The sequence below is a fragment of the Furipterus horrens genome, unplaced genomic scaffold (genome assembly GCF_987537825.1).
Source record: "Furipterus horrens unplaced genomic scaffold, mFurHor1.1.pri manual_scaffold_3, whole genome shotgun sequence".
Taxonomy (NCBI): Eukaryota; Metazoa; Chordata; class Mammalia; order Chiroptera; family Furipteridae; genus Furipterus; species Furipterus horrens.
Genome location: NW_028327173.1, coordinates 123,287,607 through 123,299,868, shown reverse-complemented (window position 1 = coordinate 123,299,868; position 12,262 = coordinate 123,287,607). Strand labels below are relative to the sequence as shown.

Below are 12,262 nucleotides of genomic sequence, written 5' to 3'. Positions count from 1 at the left end.
AAAGCTGGGATTCAAACCAACAATTTGGAGCATGAGGAAGAAATAAACATTCAACCAGAACAAAAAGAAGAAGCAAGAATTAAAAACAAACAACAACAACAAAAAAACAAAAAACAAGGAGAGGCTTAGGGATCTCTGCTACATCTCCAAACATCCAAATCATAGGGATGCCAGAAGGGGAAGAGGAAGAACAAGAAAGGGAAGACTTACTTGAAAAAGTAATGAAATAAAAGTTCCCTGATTTGGTGAAGAAAATAGACTTACAAATCCAGGAAGCACAGAGAGTACCAAATAAGTTAGAAAAAAAAGTACCACAGCAAGACACATAATTAAAATGCCAAACATTAAAGATAAGAGAGGATCTTAAAAGCAGCAAGAGAAAATAGAGAGTTACCTATAAGGGGTTCCCATAAGAGTATCAGCTGATTTCTCAAAAGAAACTTTGCAAGCAAGAAGGAACTGGCAAGAAGTATTCAGAGTGATGAAAAGCAAGGACCTACAACCTAGATTACCATATCCAGCAAAGCTATCATTTAGAATGGAAGGGCAGATAAAGTGCTTCCCAGACAAGGTAAAGCTAAAGGAGTTTGTCACCACCAAGCCATCATTACAGGAAATATTAAAGGAACTTATTTAACAAAAAGAAAATCAAAACAAACATTATGTTATATTCATACAATGTAATGTTTTTCATGAAAAGAACAAACTGATGCACACAGACGCATAGATGGATCTTTAATAGATATAGTGATTAAGAAAAGTCAGACAAAAGATTACAGACTTAAAGGCTTTATACAAAGTCAAGGAATAGACTAAATAATTTGTAGTATTACAAAGCAGAACATTGGTAGCTGATGATATAGGTGTAGATAAGCTGGAGGAGGGAGCATCAAGACCTTCCTGATGTCATAGAAATATTCTATATCATGATCAGGGTGATCACCCAAATAGATAAATTTGTCAAAAATCAATCAGTTGTATAACCAGAATCTGCATTTCACTCTATATAAATTTCACCTAAAATAAAACCCCTACAAAAAAATGGTTAGGCTTATGAGGTATGTTTTATAAGTAAGTTTCCCATTTATTATGATAAATTTTTTTCTCTACTTCCAAATCTTTCCTATGGTTTGGGCCCTGTTTTTCCTCTGGAATCTTGGAGTCTTGCTACTTTCCTTGTTATGGTCCCACTTGTATTACCTCATTGCAGCTGTTTCCCAAGCTTTAGGTGTTTATGTGAAGACCTGATGATTTAAATTTTATACAAAGAGTGTCTTTTTTGTATGTGATTTATGTTAATATACTATTATGAGTATATAAATGTGTATATGTATATGTATACATACAAATGTAGCTTCTGTAAGACCATCATGTAAAAGAAAGCACTTCCAGTGTGATAAAAGAATAGCTACTTTTTTGTTTTATATTCCTAAAAAAAGCATTAAGATTTTACTTGTTTCCATTTTTTAATCCTTATTGATTTGAAAGAGAGAGAGAGAGAGAGAGAGAAAAACATCAACATGAGAAACATCAATCGTTTGCCTCTCTCACGCACCCTGACCGGGGACCAAACCCGCAACCTAGGTACATACACTGCCTGGGAACCAAACCTGCAGCCTTTTGGTTTATGGGACAGCACTCCAGTCAACTGAGCCACACCAGCCAAGGCAAGAGCATTATGATTTTAGATGCTACGTGAGCCTTAGAATGTGCAATTAAAAGGAAAGAAATTATTACCTAGGTGTGTTTCATTAGTTTAGCATAGACCGTTGGGTATAAATGAACTGAGGTAAAAGGTAATAATTCTATATACTAGCTAGTCAGTATTTTGTTTTGATCTATGTTGACTATTTCCTAATATCAGATCAACGTACTACTTACAAATTATTTGTATGTCTAATTGCCCAAAGTTCAAATTTAAAGAGTTCATTATTATTAACCTTTTCTATAGTTCTGTTTCCATTCCTTTTGCTATTGTGCATATGTGTGTATACTATATATTTCGTTGATAAATAAATTATACTGCTTGAATTTGAATCCTATTTCTTATTAATTGCATGACTTTGAAGGAGTCATACTCTGTTCATCTGCTTCCTTCTCTATAAAACGGATACTTTCTAATTCATGGCATCCACATGAAGATTGACTGACCTAATGCGTGTAAAGTGCTTAGAGCAAGGCCTGGAACATACTAATTAATAGTTGATTGACTGTCATTAATGATATGTGTGTTAACCTTTATGAAATAGAGATTCAAATCACAATTTTTCAAACGAATAGCTTTTCATGAATACAGCTAACATAATAATCTTAACAGCATTACAGAAATGATACTTTAATAGCATAGTATACTAAATAAATACTTATAGATATGTTGATACCTTTTAAAATAATTGTCATGTTTACTAATCCTTTTGCTTTGTGATCTAAAATGTTTCTTTAAATTAACCTTTTTGAATAATTTAAGATGAGTATAAAATGCTATATTTGTTATTAAACCCCTAGTTATTTACTCTCGTGTTTTTGCAATTTTATATGTAATTAAGATATATGTATAAATATGTAGAAACATGTTATTCCCTGGTGTGTTGCCTGGTGGGTTCTGGTGTATTGCCTAGTAGATGGAAGCTCAATGAATATATACTGAATAATTTATGTTTCCCACTCATGATCCTATGTGGTTTCAGAGACTCATTCATGTAATTATTGTTTTTCTTTTTTAATCCTTGGTATTTTTAAACCTTTGAGTATTGAATAAATATTCAGTTAAAGTAGGTTGTTCATATTTTTTCCAGGGCTTTGAAGAAACAAGTTACCTTTCTGAACTTGAAAACTCTTTATTCTAAGTTATTGTAATCTGAGAAGAGCATTCTAGTTATTATTTTTATACCTAAAATGAACCGATTTAAAAAATTTTTCTAAATGAAGAGAAATAAAAACTTATTTATATAATCCTAAGTACTTCCAAACATCTGCAGTTCAAAGTACATAATTCACATTGACACCAAAGTTTGTTTCTGTTTTGACTGGAAGAGTCTGGTATTATTTTTTGTCTGCAAAGGAAAGAGTTGTATAACATCCAAGTGGGAAGATGTTTGATTGTAGTACAATCAAAATGATTTGTGACAGAAAGCAGATTGTAGGGGAGGAGAAACAGCAGCTGTTAAAAACTTAGAGAATAGTAAAGAACTTTTTATTAAAACCTTAAAGCATATTATCTTTCAGAAAGTAAGCATGAGGTAAAACATTATAGTGTATTGCCTGCTTGATATAATTCTTCCAAGTTTACGAGTAAAAAGAAATTATTGGTGAAAATAGATTTAGTAGTATATATGGGCCAAATGCATTTCATAAAATTTGCCACTGATTTTTGTGTTTTATATGTTTCATTTAGTCATGTTGTAGAATTATTTTGTTTGTTTACAGAGGCAAGTTTATTTCTTTTCTTTTCATCAGTGAGTTTAGAGATCATAGTCATAAACCCAGGTTACTTTTACCCTGCAACAACTATTCATCTTTTTAAAATCTATATTACCCCACTCATTTGCTCCTCATATTATTTTGTAGGAAACCCCGGACCAAATATTCTTTTTATATCTAACTCCTGTTGTGTATTTTTAAAAGGTAGGGACTATTGTTTAAGACATAACCACAATACCATAAATCCCCCAAAGTATGTATAATAATTCTTTAATATTGTGAAACATTTAATTGGTTTTCAAGTTGAAACAGCCTCTTAAATGTCACAACTCTTTCTCTTTGTTTTGAATCTGTATCTAAATAAGAATTATACATTGCAAATTATTGAACTGACTACTAACACGTTATAGTTTCCCCTTCGGTCTCTTTTTTGCTTTTAAATTTTATTTTTTAAACAAACTGAGTCAATGTTATTATTTTTATTTTTTATTTAACCTTTTTTGTATTTTTTTACTTTAGCATTTTGTCCCCTTATACCCCCAGCAATCACCACACTGTTGCCTGTGAGTCGGTTTTCTTACAGAGTTTCCCAGTTTATTTGTTGCAGCTCTGTAGTGTCAACATGTCCCTATCTCTTCTCCTGTAAGTGTGGCAGTTTAATCTAGAAGCTCGATCAGTTTTTAGAGTAGCTTTCATTAGCAGGACTACCTTACAGGTAACTTTGTGTTGTTCCATCTAGAAACACATGTTAAGTTGTGAAAGAGCTATGTATTAGTAGATCTCACTGTCTAGGTCTCTTAATATATTGATTTCAAAATTGTGATATTCTAACACTCCCTTTCTCTTTATTACCTTGAATATTTTTATAGTTATCATCTTATCTGTTGTTTGGTTACCTAGTGGTAAGTTTATATAAGAAAGAGTGAATATGGGGGAAAAATTGGAACCAGTGTAATAGAACAATAAAAAAATAAATTTAACAAAAAATAAAATAAATAACTAAAACTAACAAAATTTAAAAAAAGAAAGGGTGGATAAATTCTTGGCCCACTATGTTTAGCTCACTCACATTGACAATTCACCCAACAATGACAGTTATTTTTTTTAAACTTTTTGCCATTATAAACTCAATAATTTAAACATTTTGTATTGTGTCATTATATATAGCAGTTACTATATTTATTGATGCTCAAATTGTCTCACCTTTAGCTAGTAGGGAGCTTTTCAAGTTGACTCCTGAGCCCTTTAGAATGTTCCTGGGTCATATTGTACAATTCTTGTCGCCGACCTAGAGTCAGCCACATAACCATGGAGTTCTTTCTTTTTAGTCAGAAATGGTACTTGGAACCCACAGTTGGTACTAGGGGTGTTCATTGCCACTGGGTTTGCTATTGTTCTTAACCTTTTCTTAATGGATAAAACTAGGAAATACACACATACACCCCACACACATTTCTAGAAGATAAAACGCTTTGTATCTTCATACTGATAGTTCCACTTCAAATTCTGAATTAAAGGAATTTCACTTAACTTTTAAATCTTTCATCTGTATCTTTTGCATCTTGTGTTGAGAATCCTAGTTCTCAAGGACACTGTGACAATATACAGATAGCTTTTACTTAAGTTCAATCTGAACAATAAATTATTTTTAAATATAAAATATATAAGATAACTCTTAGGTCAAATTCATGCATTAGAACTCTTTAGAACATTAATATTTGGCAGCATATGAACAGGGAAGAAATTGTGTCAGTTGAAAAGAAACTATCTAAAACCATTATATATTACTTGATTTGAACACATACATCTTCTCTAACATTTGTCTTGTTCTTTTCGTTCATTAAAGTAGGGGTGATCACTAAACACCTGAAAATGCAGCCTTTTGGGACCCTTGCCACTTTGGTCCCTGGGCCTTATCTTCTACCCCTCTTATAGTGCATGACCATGGAAATAAATGCTCACAGTGCAAAAATAGCTTTATTCTTCATAAGCTTTACTTTATCTCTTTGTTTATGGTATTTTTAAAAATTGGCCTAGGAGTGCTCCACCTATCTGTTCAGAAAGAATGAAGGAACATCAAACAAAGAAATAATATAGAGTTAAATAAATCTAAAAAATTCTTAAATATAGTTAAATCCAAAAGTGTATTTGACAAGAGCATTATGTATATTTTTATTCAGTTCAAAATTGTTGTTGGTTCACCACAATTTGATTCCTAGGTCAATGTTAAATTTAAATCTCATGAAGAAATTAAAATAAACATTTCTCAAGCTAAGGTGAGTGAATTCTTTTTTGTGTATCTATCCTTGGGTCATTTCTAATTTACTTAGGAATACAGCAATAGGTGGTCAGTTTGTGACCATTCTCTCTCACTTTTACCAGATGTTTCCCGGGTGTTTCTACCTCTGTTCCTTTTCTCATCTATCCTTTCTCTTCTAGCTTATAAAATCATGTACCCAAATAAGCTCTGTTCGGATGTAATCTGTTCCGTGAAACATTCTTTTACCCCCATAGCCAAAATTATCTACCTCACCTTTGTAACCTCATAGTTCATATTTAGTTATTTCATTTTAATATTTGGTGTATAATAATTTTGTACTAAAATTCATTGAAAATGTAGAGGATAATTCTAGTGGAGAATATTTCTATTAGATTGTGATGCTTACTGCTGTGTCTTATTCATTTTCATGCCTCATGAAGTGTGTCTTCACAAAACATATTTGTACTTCAATTGCGTTGAGGCCAAATATTTTGTTATGAACTAAAAAGGGACAGAGTTTAATTGTTAAATCATGTGCCCCCTCCAAATAAAAGCCAAATGATATTAAGTCACAAAATTTTAAAAATATGATAGGTGAGTTAAGTTGTCACACAACACAGGTGGAATAGACATGACCATAGAAAGCACCTGGCACTTTATATTATATTTGCAGAACTTAGTGTCAGCAAAAACTCTTATCTAATTAATTAATACTAATTTTAAATGTTTTGATTTTGTGATTATTATTTTATTTAATTTATAAATGTTTTGGTTTCTAATTGTATTAATATGCTGAGGCATGTATACCCCATTTGTATTTGTACATAAACATCATTATGATATCCTCTTTTTGAAAAGGATTGTATTTTACTCAAAGTTAAGAAATGATGATACAGACTGCAGAATATTATAGAGATCAGAGGCAGAAGGAGTCAATGTTAGAGTGGTAAGAAATGCCAGTTTGGATTATGACAGTATCTTTATTATAGCATAATAATGATTTTTAATTCATTATGACAACTAGTCAAAATAACCTAGAAGTAGCTTTGCCTAGACCTTGAATCAATATCTGTAATTACTTATTGGTTTTAATTAAATATCCTAATTTAAAACTAGATAAATTAAAGAGTGATTTTTAACTTTTTCCTGAAAAATGGAATTCAGTACTTGTTTATCCAGTTTCTCCATGTGTGTTCATATGGTCCTGATTTGTAGTATATCAGTTTATATCTTGCACAATTATTGTGTAAAATGTTCGATAAAATCATATTAAGATCTTGTATGCAAATGGCATATTTCAATGATTTTTTGAAGAGACTTATATTAGCGCCTTTATGCTTTTATTTATAATTTATTTTCACTCATATTCTCATATATTCCCAGTATGTTAGAATGTCATTTCACATGTTTGTTCTCACTTGATTTACTTAAAAATAAGGTGTAGTCAAATAGAAATTTAAAACACTTGTTTGCTTAGTAATTTCCAAGTCTTAAAACACTCTGTGGTTGTCATTTTTCACCCTGCACAATTGTTTCTCCAGATATTTCTAAAAACTCTGAAAAATCTCTTAATAAATATTTTATGATATTTTAATCTTTAGAAGTTAATAAACATTCAGAACAGAATGTCATAATATAGTTTATTTAGAATCCAATATGAGTTTTAGAAGCATCCTTATATTCAGCCAACAGATATATAATGAAAACCATTTGGTTAGTGAAAAATAATTTAAATGTAGTTTGATCTTAATTTTATAAAAATAATTAGTATTTTCTCATTGATATGGTAATATTTAGATTAGTAAAAAACAAACTGAAAATTGCAATTGAATAACCAGAGTACTATAAACATTATTTTATTCATATTCAACATTACTTTTAAGATACCTTGTCTTTTAGAGAATACAATGGTACTATTTACATTCATTCTTGTGGCCTGGTGAAAAAAATGCTACAACTCCTTTAGTTAATGGGATTCTTCCCCTGTGGCAGTGCAAACGGCTGGAGCAGGAGCTTCATCATTTGAAAGAGCAGAACCAGACTTCAGCAAACAACATGAGACATCTGACTGCTGAAAACAATCAAGAACGTGCTCTGAAGGTAAATCTCTGTTCCTCCTTGCAGGCAAATTAAGGTTGTAAGCCCTTGGTGCCAGCTTTCTGTGCTGCATATATCAGTTGTGTACATTTCAGCAGAAGTGAGCTGTGGTGTTTGCCAACAACCCCTTCTTTAAACACAGATACAGCACCCTTCTGCTATGGTATTATTTTATCTCATGTATGTGTACATGAAAACAACAAATTTTCTGAATTTTGAGTGGTGGTCTATTACTAACTTTTGGTACATATTTATTCTGATTTTTATAATATATTTTTACCTTTTGCAGTTAATTAAAAATGGCCGCCTAAAAGAAAAAATTAAATCATGAATCTTCCCATCAATATTTATTACACTATTTTTTTAGTGACTTTTAATATTAGTAACCTACAGAACCGACACTCCTTAAAGGGTATGTGAATATATTTGGGAACTGAAATAGTACTTAAAATGTTACTTACTACCAAAAAAGAGAAAAAAACGAAAGAATATATTCTACTAGAATTTGAAACAGGTGAAGTGTACATTTCATGACAAGAAATTCTGTTTCATTGTAATATAGATTCAATAATGATGAAAAAGGCCATTATTTTGATTCTACATATTATATTTTCTTCCTAAGATGCTTATGCCTTTCTTCTCTCCTTTTTTATCTCTGCTCCAGACCTACCAGAGTGCCTGTGATATAGTAGTGGTCCCTGCCTTCAAGATGCTAACATTCTCATGAATGGGTTAAAAATAAAAACAAAAACATATTCATGGGAAACATAAAGAAATCCATTATTACTGATATTGTGCAGTTAAAAAAAAAAAGTATGCTGTCTGGAGGATTGTATGTATAGTGCTTTAATGTCTTGAATTTGCTTTTTGCTGCAGATTACAGAAGAATATTATGGCTTTAGCAGTGTATAACTCATTAAGCCTGAATCATCTACCAAAGTTGAGAAAATGTTGGCATTTGGATGTGGGAAATATTTTCAGTCTGTCCAAAAAGTATGAGATTTGGTGAAATCAGATTTTTCTACCAAATGCATTTGCTTCATTTTGAAATTCACAGTTAGCCGTTACGGGCTTTGTTATAACTGTTTAACACACTTTCTCTTGAATTTATAGATAGAGCAGAACAATAAATGGAAAAGAAGAGACTTGTAGGTTGCTTTGACTATTAATTAATTACCCCAAGTAATTTATTCTTGTATAAGTAAAATTCAGTATAATAATTTTAAACGTATGCTTGCAGATTGAAAGTAACATTGTTTTAAGGCAATGTCCATTGGGTGTTAATTTATTATCATCTTTCGAGGACAGATTTCATAGTTCTATGTGATTAATTGTTTCCATTTAAAACAGATCCTAAAATAAAAACTAAAATAAAAATTTTAGTCTGTCAACCTAAATTTTTTGTAGAGATGGGAGGAAGAATTAATTTTAAAAAACTCATCAACTTAATCTCTCTAAAGCCCCTCTGCACATTTTAACTCTTTTAAAAGGGTCTCTTTTGTATAACACATTTTTTTAGGTCATATTTCCTCATGTGAAACCTTAAATTTATTATGAAAATTAGGTCATTTATAATAGAGCGGGTTATCCTAAATCAGCTTTAAAATTTTTTTCTTATTTTGTTCCTTAGTATTTTATTAGCTTTATTATTGCATTTTGTATCTTCAAGTCACCATATAAGTTAGGAATAATACGTTTATTACCACCCTATCTGATGAATTAATTGTTCATCTCCTTTCTGAGCCGTAACAGTTATCTTTCACAATCCATTTATAAGTATCATTTGTTTTGTTTACTACCTGATTTAATATTTAGTTAGTGTTTCTTTAGTTAGTATTTAGTAATATTTAGTAAATGAGCTTTAGGAAGACTTTTTAAGGAAGAGTTACTTTCTCTAGGAGCTTTCAGTCTGCCAAAAATATTTCTAGTATTTTATCATAAATAGTCTTATTATTAATCTCGCTAATAAAAATAAACTTGAATGAAGTAAGAGCTAAAAATTCATGTTTTATTTCATTGTATTATACTGAAATTCCTAAAGGAAACAGTTCTAGAGATGTTTAAGAAAAGTCTAAGTTAATGGTCATACACTACAGTACTCAGAAATTTCCAATTTATAATTATGGCAATTGCAAAATTATCATACAAGGAGATGTGCTTTAATAATCTTATGCTATTTGAATAACGATGTGTTTATTCTCATAACCAGAAATTCTTTCTAATTTTTTGTGATAGAAAATGAAATTGGATTTTTATTGATCACTCACATACTATTTTGAAGCAGTTTGGAATGATACTATTATACTAGCTAACTTGATGGCAGGACACTGTTTCCCAAATAACAAGTAAAACATGGTAGAGCATATAAGATGAGAGGTTGAGAATTATGTGGGAAAAAAAAGCTTACTTATTCCTTTAAAATAAAATTTACCCACTTAAGAAGACAGTTTTGGACATTTAATGTTTTTAAAATAAATTTAGATTAAACAACTATGCAGACATCACACTGAGAAATTTTATATATATGCCATTCTTTCCTCCTTTACTATTTCATTTATTTACCTTTCTTATCACACACCTTTGCCTTCCTACATTTGGATTTCTCCACTGTAATTCCATTGGAACCCATTATTTTTGACCTCTGATGATTCAACTTGTAAAACTTAATCATACCTTGTCCCGCTCAATATCTCAGTCAATTTAACTAGAACACATTTCCATCTCTTTTGACTTCACTCTCTGAAATACTCTCCTATAGTTCTCTGTTGCTATATCCTCATTATTTTTCTTTTCTTTGATCACTATTCTTTAGCTGGTTTTTCTTTTCCTATGTATTCCTAAAGTAGAAATGATCCCCTGGATAATGTGATTAGTTTCTTATTTTTCCATATTAAAAAAAAAAAAAAGTTCATTATTTAGAGGAGTTACAGGTTCACAGCAGAATTGAGCACAAAGTGCAGAGCTCCCGCATATCTCTTTGCCCCCTGCATGCACATGCCCCCAGCATCCAGCAAGAAAACAGTCTGTTTGTTACCATCCATGATCCTATATCAGTGTACACCCAAGTTCACTCTTAGTATTGTATATTCTGTGGTTTTTGACAAATGTAAATGACATGAGTCTGCCATTGTAAGATCATGCAGAAGAGTCACTTCAAAAATCCTCTTTGATCTACCTATTTATTCCTTCCACCCCCAAGACCTGCCAGCCATTAATCTTTTTATCATCTCCATAGTTTTGCTTTTTCCACAATATCATGAAGTTGGAATTAATACAGTGTGTAGCCTTTTCAGATTGGCTTCTTTCACTTAGAAATATGCACTTAAAGTTTTTGATGGCTTCATGTGTCATTTCCTTTTAGTGTTGGATAATATTCCATTTTCAGGATATACTGCAGTTTATTTATCCACTTACCTCCTAAAAGACATCTTGGTTGTTTCCAGATTTTGACAATTATGAACAAAGCTGCTGTAAATACCCTTGTGCAGGTTTTTGTGTGGACATACGTTTTTCAGTTCACTTGGATCAGTGCCAAGGACTGCAGTTGCTCAATTTATGTAATATATTTAGTTTTGTAAGAAATTGCCAAACTGTCTTCCAAAGTGGCTGTACAATTGTTTTACTCCCACCAGAGGTGGATTAAGGTCGGGTGAGGTTCTGGGCACAGAAGAAAATATTGGGCCCCTTTAAAAAAAGAGAGAGACAGGGAAAATAAAAATACATGTTAACCATATTTTTAAATAAATAAAAAATATTATGTACTATTAATGTTTTATTTCCAATAAAATTTGAATATATGTATAACTAATGATAGCATAATAATTACAAAGTTTTGAACTAATAGTTGAACATATGTAAAAGTATAATTATAATTAATGATAGTATATGTATAATAGGAGTAACAATCAAAAATTTGAACAAAAATATAAAATTTTACTTGAAATTAAAATTACAATGTGAAAATATTTAAGTAAATTTTTTCTTGCTGATATAACAACAGGAATTAATTTTATCTTAATATAATTTCAACAATAGGAATTAATTTTATTTTAATATAATTTCAACTTACCTGAATATTTATTTATACGCACAGAAAACTATTTTTAAAACCATAAATGAAACAAGTACATATCCACGAACTAATTTACATCCCTGCGTATTTCCGTATATCGTAAGTCTGCACGGCCAGAGAACCTTTGTAAGTACAAAGTAGCAAATACGATTCTATTGCTCTGATGAGCAGTAGCGCAGCCGCGTGGGGCCTATGCAGTGTAGTATGTGTATAGTATGCAGCGTAGTAATGAAGTAATGAAAATAAGCGAATATAAACATAATATCAGGTTTTACCGCTGATTGTAAACTTGTACGTAATTAAAATTGCACATCTGACACCAAACTTGGTGTCATTAGAAAAAAGTGTAAAGTTGGGGTTTTGTGGGGCCCTTCAGAAGTCAGGGCCCAGGGTGCACGCCTGAGGCCCCTGCC

The 12,262-nt window shown here is 31.2% G+C and overlaps 1 protein-coding gene across 4 annotated transcripts in view; it reads left to right on the top strand.

The window, feature by feature from the left end:
• The window catches only part of MIPOL1 (mirror-image polydactyly 1), a 324,740-nt gene that overhangs the window by 112,609 nt on the left and 199,869 nt on the right, over nucleotides 1–12,262 (top strand). For all 4 annotated transcript variants that reach the window (XM_090270121.1, XM_090270120.1, XM_090270123.1 and 1 more), the window contains one exon: nucleotides 7,673–7,780. In XM_090270121.1, the coding sequence (XP_090126247.1) occupies nucleotides 7,673–7,780 (108 nt within the window). The remainder of the gene's footprint in view (nucleotides 1–7,672; nucleotides 7,781–12,262) is intronic.